The sequence below is a fragment of the Heterocephalus glaber genome, unplaced genomic scaffold (genome assembly GCF_053883595.1).
Source record: "Heterocephalus glaber isolate CG9 unplaced genomic scaffold, H.glaber_assembly_v1.0 deba00001523, whole genome shotgun sequence".
NCBI lineage: Eukaryota > Metazoa > Chordata > Mammalia > Rodentia > Bathyergidae > Heterocephalus > Heterocephalus glaber.
Window position 1 is genome coordinate 24,404,590 of NW_028258327.1, and position 19,001 is coordinate 24,423,590.

Here is a 19,001-nt window from a genome sequence, read left to right on the forward strand (position 1 = left end):
AAAACTACAGTGAATGCTGCTATTGTGTGCCATCCGACAGAAAGGCAGGCTCATAATAATATTACAGTGTATCCTGATCCACCTTATTCACTCAGTCTAGCACTGTGTAACTTCTGGCTCTTACCTAAAGTTAAAATGACCATAAAAGGTAAACATTTTCCATCCATTCGGGACATGGAGGCAGATATGACAACGTAAAGACACTCAAGAAAAAAGACCTTTATAACTGCATCAGAAAGTGGCAAGAACAATGAGATCAGTGTGTTTGAATCAAGGGGGAGCATTTTGAGGGTGATTATAGGCAATGTCTTTTAGTATAACAATTTAAAAAATATATAAGCATTTGCCTCTTTTTTATAATCACACTTTCTATATTTAATTTTAGTAGGCCTCTGAATTTTCAAAGGTTTTTGATGAATGGCACAGGTCAGTTCTTGACGCTCAGCAACCAAGAAGTATTCATGATTGGATTATTCAAAACTGGAACTTGGGGATAGGGATTTAGTTCAGTGGTACCGCCACCTGCCTCGCGAGTGCAAAGTCGTGAGTTCAATCCCTGGTAAACCCCCTCCCCCTGCAAAAAACAAAACAAAACTGGAACTTGTTCATTTCTGAAAAGATACTGTGATTTCACACAGTATCACAAACTTCACTGAATACAAAGGAAATTGATTTCTTTAATCTTGCAAGACATGTCATAATACTGTCTTCATGTAAATTGAGTAAATAAATGCTATGGAATGCATTTTGGGGGGGGTTAGTTTCATTCTTTTGCTTAATTGGTTAAGTTGCCATCCAAATGACCAGGCATTATTCTCAAATTCAATTAGAGGAGCTTTTACCTAACAATAAATATTACAGTTCAATAAATAAGGTTTTTCAGTTCATTATTTTCCTGTTGAAACAAATATTGATTGTATTAATAAGAGTAAAATACTGGCAATCAAGGTTAACACATATGTGTGGCTAAATAGCAAAACATAATAGTAGTGGTTGTACTGTTGTAAGAAGAATAAATAATTCCCGTTTGGTTCAACTCAAATGTGACAAAAATTCTTTTCCCTCAGTGTGAATGAATGAATACCATTCCTAAGCTCAGGAGAGAACCATTTTGTGCTTCCTTACTAATAAAGACAAAAGAGGTAAAATGTAACTCTTAATAAGGTCACATAGAACAACTTGTAGAACCTTTGTTTTCATAACCTCTTTTTCAGGCTGCCTTAGGGATTGCACACCTGATTGTTATGGCCATGGAGAAGGAAGGTCTGCCCAAGGAGAAAGCAATCAAAAAAATATGGTTGGTTGACTCAAAAGGATTAATAGTAAAGGTAAGAACTTGTCTTCTTAACCAGAATTAAAAATCAGTTTGCTATGTTGAATGATCTTCTCAAAGACTACTTCTGTTTCCACTACCTCACTTTACGTTGTGTTGAAAAATTAGCCACTAAACATGAATGATTATGTCATTTAGATATACAAATACTGATATTGTCCTGAATTAAGAATACAGTGGCTCAGGAAATTTGTAAGTTATTAGGTTCCTCATAACTCTATTAATTATGAATCTACTTGAATTAACTTTAATGTCCAAATGAAGTAGTTTGATAGAGATGAAACCCTTAGATATAGCACCTTTTAAACAGCTGTAAAACTGCACACTAGCTGGAAAGCAAGGAGGAAAAAAAATCAAATAGCTACTCTTTCAATGCTACTTTCTCACAACAAAATTCTTAAGAGTTTGATAGAAAAATCTGAGCAAAGCACTTTAATATATGTTAATTCGAATGTTAATTTATGTGTACTCAGTTTCCCCAGCTCTAATAGACATAACAGTATCTACTAAACAGGGTTATTGTGGAACTAAATAAGACTAGTTAGGTATCTGACCATGCTGCTATGTAGATATAAGGCATTGTTATTACTTCTACCACTTGTGCATATCAATCACTCTTCCTTAAATTGCTAGAAAAACATATAAATCCCCTTTCTCTATGAAGATAAATGGATAAATAGTGTCTTCTGGGATATAATAAAGTCATACATGCCAGTGTCTTGAAATTCTCTGGGAAGCTGTTATGTGTATCCAGAGCTTTAAAAAGTTTTTGCTTCTGAGCAAGTAGTTTTCATTCTAAGAATCTATCCTATAGAGATACATAACAATATTTTATGTATGAGGATGTTATCACAGCATGGAAGTTAATAGTGCTGTTATATTACCTAAATAAAGGTTAATGGTGAAATAAATTGTAAAATAGCCACGAGTATAATATATGTTTATAAAAGTTTTCAAAGAGAAATAAATGATACATTTTAAAGGATTCATAATATAATGCTAGCTGAAGAAAACAATACACTATGTTATATAAATTTTGATTTAAAATATATCTGAAAGCAATAGAAGGAAATATATCAATTGCATATGACTTTAAATTTTTTATTATATTATTATTGTTGTTTTTTGCAGTGTTTGAGACTGAAACCAGGGCCTTGTGGTTGAGATTGAGCCTTACGTATTAGCCAAGTGCTTCACTATTGAGCTAAACTTATTTTAATGTCTTTTTATGTATTCCAAATTCTTAGTAATTGTGCTCCTTTAAAGTGAGAAAAAATGTTTTAAAAAATTAATATGCAGTAACAAATTTTGCCTTAAAGGAAGAAAATAGTATATGCGTAACTTTTTATAGCAAACGATATGTATAAAGGTAATTTCAGTATCACTTTATTGGCCTAAAAATTGCCATTGCTTTGAAGAATCAGTATAACTATAGACATTTTTGGCTGTGATCACATGACATATGTTGTGGTCATAAAATAAGGACATTTACTGAATGGAATTTTTTTGGGTCAGGTGTTATTCTATACTCTGGAATGCAGTAAGACTCTTGCACTCAGGAAGCTCACAGAATAATTGAAAAACCAAACCACAACTCAGGGATGGCTTGGCACTACTAACTACACTAAAGAGAAGGGTGGAAGTACTGAGGAAGATCCAGAGACAAGGTGTTTCTTAAGCTAATTGGAAAGGAAGAATTTGAAGTTAATCTAAAATCTCTCTAATATATCTTAACTTTCCCATATCTGAAATAAAAACTAGAGATTATGGTGACAAATTCTCTGAGATTTTGATTGAAGCTAAAGATGATTTTCAAAATCCTATATAATGTCTAGTATATATTTAAAAACCAGTACTCTGTTAAATCAAGAAATTAATGAATGGGTTTCTAGGCAGAAGAACCTGCATGTGCAAAAGAAAATATTTTTTTAAGTTCTTTTATTGGTAAATTTGATGTATACACCACATTTACATTTTTCATTGGGAACTTGTACCTTTACATGATGCATCTTGGTTCTTATTTTTTCCCTATTCCTAGCCCACCCTTCCCTATTTACAAAGACTTTATTTCCATTTTTTCCATTTCTCAGCATTTTTCCTTTCCCTTCTTTCCTTTCCTCTGCCCCTCCCACTACCCGTACCCCTTTGGACCTTTTCTTCCTATTTTGCATTATCAATTATTCATTCTAATCATTGGTACATTTCAGGTATACAATATAATGACATTCATCATTGGAAATTTGCACCTTTACATAATCTCTCTTGGTTCTTATTTTTCACCCTTGCCCAGCCCTCCCTTCAACCCCTCCAGCCCTCCCTATTTACAAAGATTTTGTTCCTATTTTTCCATTTTCTCATATTAATTCCATTCCCTTCTTTCCTTTCCCTTACCCCTCCCACTTCCCCTTTCCCTTTGCCCCTTTTCTTCCTCTTTCACATTACCTATGATACGTTTTAGTCCTTATTTACATTTTCAGTTTCTCACACCAGAGAAACTATTTGGTATTTATACGTGTGTGTCCTATTTATTTCACTTAAGAGTATCGCATCAATGTACATCCATTTAGCTATAAATGTCTCTAATTTCTCATTTTTTATGGCTGAGTAGTACTCCATTTTATTTAAAAAATCACATTTTCTTTATCCAGTCTTCAGTTGATGGGCATTTGGGCTGTTTCCAAGTTTTAGCTATCACAAACTGTGCTGCTATGAACATATAAAAGAAAATATTTTGATGTAAGAGACATTTAAGGTTTAGATTAGAAAGGAAGCAGATGGGGCCAGGGATTTAGCTCAGTGGTTCCTCCACTTGCCTCGCAAGCACAAGGACCTGAGTTCAATCCCCAGTACCAAAAAAAATAAATAAAATCAAATTAAAAAACACTTAAAAAAAAAGAAAGGAAGCAGATGATAAGTCACACAGGATCTTTTGAATCTTTAATATGACCAATTGAAGAATGGTGTTTAGAGGAGTTTACCACTTTATACAATCCTTATGACATTGTGGATCATGATTTAAAATAAAGAAACTAGTTATAAAGCTGTTGCAGTATTCCAGATAAAAATTAGTTGTGATTTGACCATGGAATTCAGTGAGAGGAACTTGATTCAGTAGATATTTAGGAAACACAACTGGCATACTCAGATATTGGTTAAATATGGAAGAAGGAATAAGATAGAGGTTGTCTAAGTAAGTGATACAGCCATAAAATAAAAATGAATAAAGAACAGATCACTAGTTTAAAGGAAAGATAATGAGCTAAGACTTATACAGAGCAAGTTTGAGGTTTCTGTGGAGTTAAAAATGGAAATGTCCCCTTGGTAGCTAAGCATACAGGACTGACCTTAACATAAGGATCTGGGTTGGAGGCACGTAAATAGTTGGAGTCGTACAAAAAACTGTATAAATTGTGTTGTCCTTAGGGATGTAAAACATTCAAGAATTCTAAAAGTGGAAGTCTGTACTGTGGTTTTCCTTTGTGATTTTTTATTGACATTTTGATGTGAAATTTATATAAAAACATAGATTTTTCATCAATAATGAAGATACTTTAAAAAACACTTCTTGCTTCTATGAAAAAATAAAGCAAAATTTTGTTACAAATTAATTAAAGAATAGCAGTAGTTAATACACTATGTACCATAATCTTAATGGCCAAAACGTTAGAGTACAAGTTACAGACAGAAAAGACTCATTTTAGCTTTTTTTGACATCCACTTAATCTGGCAGTCTGAACCCTTTTCCCTAACTGAACTCTGACTTTCACACACTGAGAAAATATCCCACGGGACTGGGCCCTCCTTAACCCTCTATCTTCTAATCTATGTAAATTACTGTGGTGGCTCTCTTACATAAAATATAGTAAACATTTATTGTACATAGTTTCTATTAAATCTTAAAACATGAGAAAAAAAGAAGATAGAGAAATAGGAAGTAGGGAGAGGTTCTAATAATTACCTAAATTATATATATTCTGTGGTTTCAAAAAATTTCAATATATATGCTAATTTGTTTCATTTATACCACTAGGTCCTCTTAGTTTGTTGAAAAGAAAGTTTTGTGCTATTATCTATTTGTTTCTTTTTTGTAAGTCTTTTTGTCTATGACTTGTACTGTAACATTTTGGCCTTTTAAGATTATGGTACATAGTGTATAACTAACGTTATTCTTTAATTTGTTACAAAATTTTGCTTTATTTTTTCATAGAAGTAAAAAGACTTTTAAAAAAATATTTTCTTTATTATTATTTACTTGTACTACAATGAAATAAAAATAAAATAAAAAGATTTTAGCATATGAAATGCTCAAATAATTTTAACATATATTTACTGGACTGAGTCTCCAAAGTCCAAGGATTATAATACTTGGAATAACTACACTTTTAGGCTAGACCTAATCAGTCATTCTTATTTCATGTCTTTGACTTGCCAAAATAAAGAAACATATATTATGCTTGCCAAAATAAAGTTGCATTTAAAAAGGTTTTTATGCATTTAATAGCTTGTGTACTATTTAATATAAAAAATACATTTTCAATTAATCAGTTTTTTCATGTTTTTATACAGTCACAATCCTTATACTGATCTTCATTTTAGAATCAATAAATCTTTAGAATGACTAGAAAACCAATATAATCTTGCCTTCAGACTTTTATGATTAGTTTATTATTCTTTACCCTTAGTGCTTTTATAACATCTCCTGAAAACCAATAACAGTCATTTCATTTATTTTTAACTTATTATTATTTATAATATACGCAGAGTCATAAAGTTTTAAGTAAACAGTGTTCTTGTTGAAGCTCTTTCAAATTTTAAAGGTATAAAACCAAAAACTAAAAAGTAAACAGTGGTCAGCTTGTCTTTGGAGTTTTATCACCATTATACTACATAGTTATTCTAGCATTAATTTTGGTTTCTTTTTCAATATCACAACCTTGGCATTTCCCATCATTTACCTCAAAACCATATGTGCAATGAAAGTTTATGCTATAGCATATCAATATTTTAAATAATTAACAATATTAGTAGTTGATTGAAATAAATTTCTTGGTCACTAATAATACTCACATATTTTACTTCAGTATTTAATACCAGGAAATAATTCATATATCATTTAGACAACTAATGTTAATACATTTTAAAATAAACAAGCCAGTACTTAGCCTAAAATAAAAATGCTCTAAAGTAAAAATTAGAGGAAGAAGAAAAGCAATAAAGAGAGGATAAAAAAGCAACATTGCCAACAGGAGTAATATTTGCATTTCACAATGATGACTTTGGACCATTTTCAGGGAGGACAGGAAGCCACAAAACAAACCAATCTAGGCTTAACCTATTCCTTAAATAAATATATTTTGGCTTTTGCTAATAAACCAAGTTAATACTGAGACAGAATATACAAAACAAAAAGTTGTATATTAACAGCCTGTCATGAGGATAGGCTTCATCTAATCCAGAATATGACCATAGACATGTTATTTTGATTTTGGTTTTATTTTATTCTATTTTAAATAACTTCATTTAGTTTGATTTTATGACATATCTAAATGTTTAGCCCCTGTAGAAAGAGATATAAGTAAAGGAATATAATATGCTATGAAAGTAGTTTTGACAATACAGTTACTTCCTGAGAAAGTAATTTTTAAATCCAGTGCTTGAAATGTCAGGCTATGTGTAGAGAAAGTTTTTCTTTCCTGTTATTTTGTCAGAATTTGATGGTGGTTCTACTCTGTGGTGCTTTAATTGATGGTGAATATATTCTGTGTACCGTGGTTGAAAAAAAAATTCTAACTCTAGGAGATTTTGTAACTTCATGAAAAGTATGTAGCTTGATCAATTTCTCCCTCTTTTCCATTGTAGATAGAGTATGATCAATGTATATGTCGTTACTAGAGAGAAGAGAGGCCAATGCTTATGCATAGAGAATTTTAGATAGAAATTTATGAATTTTAAAATTTAAAATACAAAATTAAGTATGATACAGTTCATCACCTTGTATGTTAAATTATAATTGTTCTGTACCTCTTGTTATACTTTTATCACATCATTTACCTTCTTTTTATCTATCCTGAGATGATAAAACATAAAGGTGATCAAAATATATGATAACTATTTAAATTTTAAAATATTATTATAGTAAAAGGCACATTGCCATTAATGCCTCTCAAAATACTCCCCCTTGGTCTGAACACACTTACTTCATTCTTGCCACTTTTTGAAGCAGTTCTGGAAGTCCTCTTTTGTATGTTCATGAGGTGCAATCAAAAATACAGTGAATGGTGCTGCAAATGGCCATCCAGTGGAAAAGCAGACTCATAGAAACATTACCATGTGTCCTCATCCACCAGGTCTGGCTCTGTGTGACTTCTGGCTCTTCCCCAAGATCAAAATGACCATCAAAGTTAAATATTTTCAATTGATATATAAAGGCAGCCATGACCACACAATTAAAAGAGACTCACAAAAAAGGATTTCCAAAACTGCTTGAGAAACTGGCAAGAACTATGGGATAAGTGTGTTTTAAGCAAGGGGGAGTATTTTGGGGTGGATTCATGCCAATGTCTTTTACTTTAATAAATTTTTTTAAAAATGTATACATTCGCTGTGTTTTTAGATCACACCTCATACCTTTGGATTCTTTAGTAATCACACATAACCACATTGGAATTATTGCATAGTAACAGTGCACTGAGGAGGCCCTACCTAAAGATCCAAAGAGGAACCAGAGTGAACTCTGATAAATTAAAGTTGTAATAGTAAAAACAGGCCAACAAAATGGTGCAGGTATTTCAAGCAGATCTGGATTCAAGGTAGGCGCTTGTGGAAAAGTTCTTGTAGTGGTTATGTGTAGGAAGGAATACATTCTTAGGACTGACAATTTGCAGCTAACTTACTATATCCTTATCCTATTTTCCTGAGTTGTGAACCATCATCCCAAATCTTAACAAGCCCCTTTGCGTTCTCATCTCCATCACAACAGAGGTGTTTTTCAAAAAGATAATAACTCAATCTGGTTGTATCTTTCACCTTGTACTTAGAAAAATGAGCACAAAGTAAAGAAAGAAGGGAGACTAAAGAAATGCTGTAACAGGGGTCCAGGGATTTAGCTCAGTGGTTCTGCCACCTGCCTTGCAAGTGCAAGGTCCCAAGTTCGATCCCTGGTACTAAAAGAAATGATGTAACAAAGAAATTTCTAGACATCTCTAGTGCATTTGGTGTAATTAGAATCATTTTAAAAGAAGGGAAGGGAGGGAGGGAAAGAAGGAGGAAGAGGAGGAGAAGGAAGAGGAAGAAGAGAAAGAAAAAGGAAGGGGGAAGGTGGGAGGAGGAAGAGGAAGAAGGAAAGAGGAAGGAGGAAGGAAGGAGGAGAAGGAAGAGGATCTACTAGAGAAATTGGGATTTCTGAGTGAAAAGTTGCCCATATGTGCCTATATCCATCTGAAACAATTGGCATAAAGAATATGTATTCCAAATTGGGTTTTTTGAAAAATGGAGAAAAATAAGCCACTAATCTGGACAAATAAATAGAATTCCAAAAGTAAAGGCAGTTGTATCAATATTTCCAGATTTGGAGATAGTCGCCACATTCCAATAGTTTCTTTAAATTAGATCATCAAATCAATTTTGAAAATGGTATAGAAAATATTTGGGAGACTTTTAAAATTGTTTATCTTTTGATTCTTCTGATTTAATCAAGTAGAACCCTTCAGTAATGTTAGTGTTACTGTCTCATGATTGCTGGCCTTCTTTGAGTGTCCTCTCAGCTCTAATATCAGTCTCATCAGAAATCAAACTTTGGGAATGAAGCTGTGGATAATTTATGTGTTTTACTGAATGGAGGGTCTTCTGGCCAAGTTCTGGCTTCCATGGGAGGAGCTGCCAGTGGTTACTAGGATTAATAAAGTAAATGTTTATAATAAAGCAGGTATCTTTTCATATACTTCTCTGTTTTTATGATTTGCTTCTTATTCCAGGCAGTTCATAAACTATATAAAATATTTTTCATTATATCTCAGGTTATCCAAGAAAAAGGATCAAACTAAAAATCACTGACTACCAGGTTATATTATTCCATAGCTTTCCTTCATGAGAATGCTTCCTTTTATACTTTTCAGAAAAAAATGCATTTTTTCAAGTGTATCTAGCAGAGATATGCTAGATCATTTAGTATAGTGATTGTCAAAATTGGCTAATCATTCCTAATTATCTGGGAAGCTTTAACAAATAGGTGTAGATTCCAATTCCTTGACCTGGACATGAATTAGTATTGAGTTTGCCCTGGAAGTTGGGCTCAGGAATTTATTTTTCCTTAGGTGAATGATGCTATGTTTGGAAAGTACAAATCTGGTTCACTCATTTGTACTGGCATCACCACCAATCCAAACCATTTGGGAGATGGAGAAACCAAGATCCAGAGACCTATCAAAGGACTTCTTCAAGGTCATAAATGAGTGGAAGAATCTCAGCCACTGTCCTGAGTCTTAGTTCTGTGTTCTGTTTTTGTTTATAGATGGCATTTTCTATGTCTAATTGTGGAGCCTTTCTCTTTTTTTTCTGAATATCATACAAGATTTTCAGAAGTAACAAATTTATTTTCTGTTAGCTATTAGGATGCATTCTGTCACATTGGGTTTTTTTTGCTAGACAGGGCCTCATTATGTAGTTCAGGCTGGCCTTGAACTCATGTATCTCAAGCTGACCTCAGACTCACAATGATCCTCTTGACCTAGCTGACCTCAGACTCATGGTGATCCTCTTGTCTCAAACTCCCAAGTACTGGGATTATAGGTGCAGCATCACACCTGGCTGCTACTTTTTCTTTATGCCCCTAGACAACAAAATTTACAATAAACTGTTGATATACTGACTATAGTGATAAAGACAACACAATAAAATACATTTTAAATTTTTCTGTCTGGTACAATCTGAGGCATTGCACTGAAGAAAATATTTTGAATCATTGTATTAAGAAAGTGAGAGTTATCCTTGTCACTTTCAGATTATTCAACATCTTTTAAATTCATTTTGCACTATGAATTTTTAGGTCCATAATCAATATGAATAGACTCTTATTTATACCCTACTTTTAGTGCACCCCATATCATACCAGTTTGAATTTGGTTATTTCATCTGCTAAGAAAATTATCCTAAAGATGTTTATGCTAGTTTTATTTCTTCATTTGAGTGGTTACTTCTTGGTTTCATAATCTAATGAAAAGGAACAGATTTCTAACTTTATGGAAATCATAGGCAAACTTATTTAAAATTGTATACAGTACTTAAAAGCAGTTTGGATATATTTTAATTCTCATGCTGTTTGTCATTAATTGAATAGTCAGCAATTTGTTCTTATCTCACCCTGGGAACATCCACTCATTTACTAACAGCAAACTTTCGCTGTGAGCTACTAATTCATCTATTTCATTTACATAGATTGTGTGGAATCTTATTATTTGGTGAGTCCAAGCATGTTTTTACAGTTAGAAAGTGGGTGGCATATTTCCTAAAGCTATATTTACTATTTTCTATTCCTGTTTTATTAATAACCCTGATGCTTTCAGAAAAGTTATTTTTTTCTCATGATCTTTTTGGTAGGTTTCTTCCTTTCTATTTTAAAGTAAACCACTAGGTAAAGATTAATTATAATATTTTACTGTTAGTACATCATGCTAGAAGGCATTAATAGAACATTGATGGAAAGCAACATCCTTGCCCATACAGAATGTTACCTGTTTCTTTGGTAGAGTATAATTCTTAATCCTGTTGTATTTGAAGGATGACAAAAATCTGAGAGCTCAGGGAGGAGCCACCTTGTTGATTGTAGAGAAGAGAAATGGCCCCATAAAAGCAGATTAGAAACATTGGATTCCTCACCTAGGAAAGGAGTAGATGTGATTAAATACTGGTTTTCAAAAGTGCAAAAATTATTTAAAGGCAATTATACAAAGTTCAACAAAAATTGTATTAAATTACAGTAAGCAAGGATTTGGTTCAGAATTTTTAAAAGAATTGCTTAAGTGGAGAAAGATGATAGAATTCACATTATGGCAGAGCTTTAAAAATTGAGTGGGTATTTTCATGCTTTCATTGTTTTGTACCCTGGATTTCCTGGAAGACAATGGCTTGTCCGAATACCCAGAGTTTGAATATACTATTTTCAGATATATGAAATGAAGGAACTAGATTTTAGGTTAAATTCTATATAAGGTGACCCTAGAATGTGTGACTTAAGTAAGATAAAATGGGGGAAGATGGAGGAGTTTTTCTTTGTGCATCTAACAGTAGAGAAGTAGGTAGACCAGAGACTTCAAATGTGCCCAACATCCTTTTCAGGGTGCAGAGAAGTTTTTCAGAATGCATGTAGGTAGGGTTCCTTACTCCTTTTTATAGATACAACCCAGAAATTGTACACAGAACTTCTTTTCCATCCCTTTGGACATAAAATCATTTTTTGCCACTCCAAGCTGCAAGAAGACTAAGGTAGCCATGAGGCAGGCACAAACTGGGAAATATTATAATTTAAAAAGGAGAGAATCTAAATAAATAATGAAAAGAGAGAATGCTGATGGACAATAAGAGTTCTCTGTCACAATATGAAAAATGATTTTAATATTGGAACATACAAATAATGTGACATTGCCTTACATACAAATGGCTGTAATACCTGCTGCTAGAGAGGCTGAGACAGGAGAATTCCAAGTTCAAGGCCAGCCTGGACAATTTAGTGAGACCATGTCTCAAATTAAAATTTTAAAAAAGGGCTCATTGGTAGACTGCTTACCTAGCATGGGTGTAATTTTCAGCACCATATAAAGGGGGAGGGCATATTTAGATATGTTAATAAATTTATTGAATTGGATTTATATAATATTACATTTATATTTATATAATATTTCCATCAGATGGAAATAAAAAACCAATAGGAGACCTTATAATTCATTCAGTATTCTGTAAAAGATGGCCTTTTTCTCAGCAGCCTTCAAGGTTATAACACTTTATTGAGATGAGTAGAGTTAGTTTGAGACCTTTTTTCTCAGATAATGTAGCACACATTTAGGCAAGTTCCTTTGCCTTTAAAAATCACTTGATAAACAACTTGCTAAACTTTTGAAGAAGTAGGCTTTACACAGAGCTTTGGAGAATAGTTCTTACAATACAGATCCACCTTAGAAAGAGGCAGCTGGTGCCACTGCCACTGCTGTTGACTAGAGAATTGATTCCAGCTAAAGAGGAAAGCTCCAGCAGTGGTGGCTGCCAGCACCATTACCTAGCACCCACTTGTTGCTGGTATTCTAGATGCCAGAGACTGACAGGTCCTTTTAAGGAAAGCCTAAACAACAACACCAAAGGCTTCCATCTTCTCCTTTGCCCATGATATTTTTTTTCCTCCTTTAATGAGCTTTGCTGTGAGAGTACACTAGTGTGGTGAGTGCTGTGCTCAGTGCAGAAAGTCTATCTGAAGAAAGGCTGGGGAATGTGGTTTATTTTCACCTCAAGTGTAGAGTAGTCATGCTAGAAACAATTTGAAGTTCTACAGCATTTGTCTTATAGGTCCTCGGCTAGCTATTAGTCTAGTTTGTTGCCTTTGTACTTGCAGTTGAGTATATGCATTGCTAGGAAAGAGTAATAAGCCAAAACTGTATCATGTTTTGTTTAAAATAGTTGAGTTATTAAACTCAGGAAATATGCTGCTCTAAGCCATAACTTTATTTGGTATCCCATTAGGAAGTTTCACTGCATGAGAATTAAAATAGTCATGAATGTTAACCTACACAACTTCCAAAAGTAGTTTGGAAATAGTTGACTTAAAAAGTGTAACTGTCAAATGATTCCAAAATATTATTCCCATCCAAGACATGAATTGCTCTTGTCCTTCTAAAAACTAAAGTTTATTTTTATTTTTACTAAGTATTAAAAATAGTAAGAGAGGAATTATGGAAGCTAGTAGATTGCAAAAACATTCTTTTTATTAAATTATTAGAGGGAAAGAAACCCTTAACTCCCAAAATAGGAACAATATTGAGTATTAAAAGATGGTGGAACATATACTCAAAATTAAAGCTACTCCTTGTATCAATTGACTATTGCTGTTTATCAATAACCATGCAGTCTCAGCAACATACAACAGTAATTATTTTTTACTCATCTCTGGGTCACATGGAGAAGCTTTGATGATGTTGGCTGAGGGGCTGTAACCACAGACTGGGTCCACCTCAACTTTGCATAGCACTCATCCACGGGCCAGCAGGCTATGTGGGTCATACACTCCTAAAGCAATGGCAGAGCCACAAGACAGCAAGTACATATACCAGTTCCTCCTAAGGGCTAGGCGGGAACTACCACACTCTCATTTCAACCCATATTTTATTGACCAGTGCAAGCTACATGTCCAAGTCCAAAGAGAAGAGGGAAGAAAGGACAAATGTCCTTTACTTGATAGTTTAAGATTTTCATAATGCAAAAGGGCATTGATAGAGCCATACTACTTTTTACTTTCAGTACTGTGTTCAGTAAATTACATGAAATATTCTACACTTTATTATAAAAATAAGCTTTGTGTTAGAGCATTCTGAGCTTGTTTGGGCTTGTAGGGTTGGTTAAGCTATGATGCTCTGTAGGTTAGCTGTATTAAGTGCATTTTTGACAGAATGTCTGCAGCCAACAATGAGTTTATTGGGCTCTAACCCTGTTGTAAATTGAGGAGCACCTATATCCTTTGCCTTTTGTGGAAAGAGCCTCAGAGCTACGTGGCAAAGACATGGGAAAGAGATGATAAGGAATAGGGCCAACTGAATCTACCACTTCTGCTAAATCAAAGTATGATAATTATCAAAATACTTAAAGAGAAATTTTTGATTCCCCAAATACCTCATTTTTAAAATTTGTGACTAAAATATTATCATTAGGCTTGCTCTTTACATGCTAGGATGATGCTTAACTTAACCTCTGTGATTGAGATATATGAATTTTACCAACTATGAAGCTAAGAGAAGTGATATGGGAGCACCAAGTAGGAATACTCTCCTGTGCCCTCAACATTTTATGAAAATTTTAAAGATTTCAATATTACCCTAGTTTTTGAAAAAATATTGTTATAAAAACAACTTTTAAAAATCTTGTCTCATATACAAAAGACAAGTGTTTGAGATTAGTGTTTACTTACTAATTCAGTTTAAAAATCAGTATATAGAACTTATGTTGTGGCTCAGTGGTAAAACACTTGCCTAGAATGTTCAGGGATCTTGCTTCAATAAGTTTGTGTCAACTGTTGGTGTTTTTGGATCTGTGACTAATTCTAAAAGACTATGATGAGAGATGAGCTTTGTAGAACAATCTTACGCTTCTTGAAAGCAAAAATTAAATTATATGATTCTTTTGACTAATTGTTTCATTAATAAGTATTATAAACAAGAATATGGACTAGTTATATTTACTTAATGTTACTAGTGTTTTCAGTTGAACTGAATATGAAATAAGCCTCAAATTTGACTCTGAATGAATCCAATATGATTCTTTTTCATAGTGTCTCAGATGCGGGGAGAGAAGGTCAAATAATAACCTCTTGGATCCCTGAAATGATGAATAATGTGTTCTGTTTTTAGGAAGCCATCCAGTCCAATGTCATGCTCATAAGAAAAAATAGTGGTATAGAAATAGCACTTTATAGCAGAATAGAAGAATATGTACCAAAACTATAAGTGATGGAATTATATATTTTTCTTTTTCACAACAATTTTGATTAAAACAACTAGTATTGAGTTTACAGGTGTTATTTCATATAGCCCACAAACAACTTGTCAAGGTGGAAATTTCTATTATCCTTATTTACAGCTGAGAGAATAAGCACAAAGATGTTCATACGTTTCAGAATTTCCATAATTCTCCATAGTGCTTATAAAAAACAAAATTTTGTTAAAAAGTTGCATAACTTTGTAAAGCAAGGAACTTGCACCATCTTCAAGATTAACAGTCTACAAGCGGTCTGATATATGCCATTTGTATAGCTTTTTCTGTAGGGAAATTCTGTGCAATAGTGGAAAGAGAGTTCCATGCAATCCGTTGTCTCTTGCAATTCCTAAAAGTCTCTGAACTCCAGTTTCCCCATATGTAAAATCTCTTTAATTATACTTGTCCTACTTCTCAAAATTACTGAGGCCATGAAATGAAATACATAGATACAATTTATCTATGTAAATGATAAAGTAAGTATATCATAAAGTCAAGCAATAATTAATTATGTAATCAAATCTTAAAAAGTAGCTAGAATATTATAAGAAGATGCTTCCTAAACAATACATAACACATTCTTAATTAGAACATTAAAAAAAATCATGCAAGTTAGCCCTTATTCAGAAAATCTAATAAACTGTGATATAAATACAGCTTCAAATTCTATTAAGGGAACATAAATTGGTAGTGTTGCATGCAGCTAACACCAATTCTAGCTTATGAGACACTGCAAATATAGATATCCTATAGTAAGCAATATCATTATTGCAATTTTGAATTACTGTTTGTTAATGTTTCTCACAGATTTTTTTAAAAAATTAATTTTATTGGTAAATTTTAGGTATACAATATAATGACATTCAACATTGGAAATTTGCACCCCTACATAATCTCTCTTGGTTCTTATTTTTTCTCCATTCCCCTGTCCTCCTTTCAGCCCCTCTATCCCTCCCTATTTACAAAGACTTTGTTTCCACTTTTTAATTTTCTCATATTAATTCCATTACCTTCTTTCCTGTTCCTACCCCTCCTTCTTCCCCTTCCCCTTTGCCCCTTTTCTTCCTATTTCACATTATCTATTATCTTTTAGTCCTTATTTACACTTTCACTTTCTCACACTAGAGAAAGTATTCTGTATTTACACGTGTGTGTCCTATTTATTTCATTTAAGAATATCGCCTTCATGTGCATCCATTTAGCTATAAATGTCTCTAATTTCTATTTTTTTTTTTTTTTTGGTACCAGAATAGAACTTGTGTCCTTGCGCTTGTGCAGCAGGCGGTGAAACCACTGAGCTAAATCCCTGGCCAATTTCTAATTTTTTATGGCTGAGTAGTACTCCATTTTATTTTAAAACTCCACATTTTTTTATCCAGTCTTCAGTTGATGGGCAATTGGGTTGCTTCCAAGTTTTAGCAATTACAAATTGTGCTGCTATGAACATGGGTGTACATATATCAGACTGTGCTATGATTCTTTTAATTCTTTGGCGAAGATAACCCAGCAGGGGAATAGCTTGGTCAAATGGAACTTCCAGTCCTAGTTCTTTGAGGTATCTCCATACTGATTTCCATAGTGGTTGCATCAGTCTACATTCCCACCCGCAGTGGAGCAATGTTCCTCTTTCCCCACAACCCGCCAGCATTTGTTATTGGTTGATTTCATGATAGCAGACATTCTTTCTGGGGTGAGGTAGAATCTCAGCATTTTTTCATTTGCATCTCTCAAATGACCAGTGATGTTAAACATTTTTTCATATGTTTATTTGCCATTTCTACTTCTTTGTGTGAGAAATGTCTGTTCATTTCAGATGCCCATTTTTGGATTGGCTCTTTAAATTTGGAAGGTCTGATTTTTTTAAGTTCTTTATAGATTCGAGATAGTAGACCTTTGTCTGAGAAACAGCAGGTGAAAATTTTTTCCCACATTGTGGGTTGTCTCTTCACTTTGTTGGTGGTTTCTCTTGCTGTGCAGAAGCTTTTCAATAGGAAGAGATCCCACTTGTTGATTGTTTGTGCTAGTTCATGGACAACTGAGGTTTTGTTCATAAAATCTTTTCCTATCCCAATGTCTTCAAGAGTTCTACCTAACCTCTGTTCCAACTGGTTCAGCATTTCTATTTTAATATTTAGATCTTTAATCCACTTCAATTTTAATTTAGTGCATGGTGAGAGATACAGATGTTTTATCTTTGGCAAGTTGAAACACAATTTTTCCAGCACCATTTATCACAGAGGCTATCTTTCCTCCAATGAGGGTGTTTGGCTCCTTTGTCGAAGATGAGGTGGCTGAGTGTGTGTGGAGTTGTTTCTGCACCTTCTAATCTGTTCCACTGGTCCTCAGGTCTGTTTCTTTGCCAGTATCATGCTGTTTTATCACAGTAGCTTTGTAGTATAATTTTAAGTTGGGGATTGTGATACCCCATGCCATGTCTCTGTTGCTTAGAATTACTTTCACTATTCTAGGTCTCTTCTTGTTCCAAATGAAGTTTTGGATTGTTTTCTCAAGGTCTGTGAAGTATGCTTCTGGGATTTCAATTGGGGTTGCATTGACTCTATATAGTAGTTTTGGAAGTATGGCCATTTTCACTATGTTGATTTTTCTTACCCAGGAGCAAGGGATGTCTTTCCATTTTTTGGTATCATCATCAATCTCTCTTTTCAGAGTGTTACAGTTTTCAGAGAAGAGCTCTTTGATTTCTTCTGTTAGGTTGATTTCTAGGTATTTCAGTTTTTTGGATGCTATTGTGACAGGAATTGTTTGCCCTATTTCTCTCTCGGTGAGTCTGTTGTTTGTGTAGAGGAAAGCTATTGATTTTTGTGTGTTGACCTTGTAACCAGCTACTTGACTGAATTTGGTTATCAAGTCTAGAAGACTTTTGGTGGAGTTCTTGGGGTCTTCTGTATAGAATATCATGTCATCTGCAAATAATGAAAATTTGACTTCTTCGTTTCCTATATTTATTCCTTTTATTTCTTTCTCTTGTCTAATTGACATGGCTAATGTTTCCAAAACTATATTGAACAGGAGTGGTGATAGTGATATCCTTTTCGTGTTCCTGATTTTAGTGTGAAGGATATTGGCTGCTTTTCATAGATGACTTTTATCAGATTGAGGTAGAGACCATCTATTCCAATTTTTTATAGGGTTTTTATCATAAATGCATGTTGGATTTTGTCGAATGCTTTTTCTGCATCTATTGAGATGATCATATGGTTTTTGTCCTTGGCTCTATTGATATAGTGTATTACATTGATTGATTTGCATATGTTGAACCATCCCTGCATCCCTGGGATGAATCCTGCTTGGTCAGGGTGTATGATCTTCTTGATGATCTTCTGCATTCCATTTGCCAGTATCTTCTTAAGGATGTTTGCATCTATGTTCATTAGTGAGATTGGCCTATAGTTCTCTTTTTCAGTTGGGTCTTTCTGTGCTTTGGGGATCAACGTGATGCTTGCTTTCAGGAATGAATTTGGGAGTATTGCTTCCCTTTCAATGTCATTGAAGAATTTAAACAGTACTGGCAGTAGTTCCTCTCTAAATATCTTGTAGAATTCAGCAGTGAAGCCATCAGGACCTGGGCTTTTCTTACTCGGTAAGTTTTTAAGTACATTTTCAATTTCATTTATTGATATTGGGTTGTTTATAATTTTTAGGTCATCTTTGTTCAACTTTGGTAATTCATGCATATGTAGGGATCTGTACGTGTCTTCTGTATTTTCCATCTTATTGGTGTATACGTTCTTGAAGGAGGTGTTTATGATCCTGTGAATTTCTCTTGATTCCATTGTAATTTCACCGTTTTCATTCCTAATTGCATGGATTTGGGCCTTTTTCTTTCTTTTTTTCTGATAAGGTTGGCTAAGGGTTTGTCAATTTTGTTTATTTTTTCTAAGAACCAACTCTGCGTCATTGATTTTTTTTGTGTGTCATTCTC

General features: G+C 33.7%; 1 protein-coding gene and 1 long non-coding RNA gene across 2 annotated transcripts in view; one reads left to right on the forward strand and one right to left on the reverse strand.

Moving 5' to 3' along the window:
• The window catches only part of Me1 (malic enzyme 1), a 200,663-nt gene that overhangs the window by 157,911 nt on the left and 23,751 nt on the right, over nucleotides 1-19,001 (forward strand). The window contains exon 9 of the mRNA XM_004860271.4: nucleotides 1,215-1,328. Coding sequence (XP_004860328.1) covers nucleotides 1,215-1,328 — 114 coding nt within the window. The remainder of the gene's footprint in view (nucleotides 1-1,214; nucleotides 1,329-19,001) is intronic.
• The window catches only part of LOC110344997 (uncharacterized), a 68,717-nt gene that overhangs the window by 43,229 nt on the left and 6,487 nt on the right, over nucleotides 1-19,001 (reverse strand). The window contains exon 2 of the long non-coding RNA XR_002388011.2: nucleotides 11,062-11,206. This is a non-coding gene — a long non-coding RNA (uncharacterized LOC110344997). The remainder of the gene's footprint in view (nucleotides 1-11,061; nucleotides 11,207-19,001) is intronic.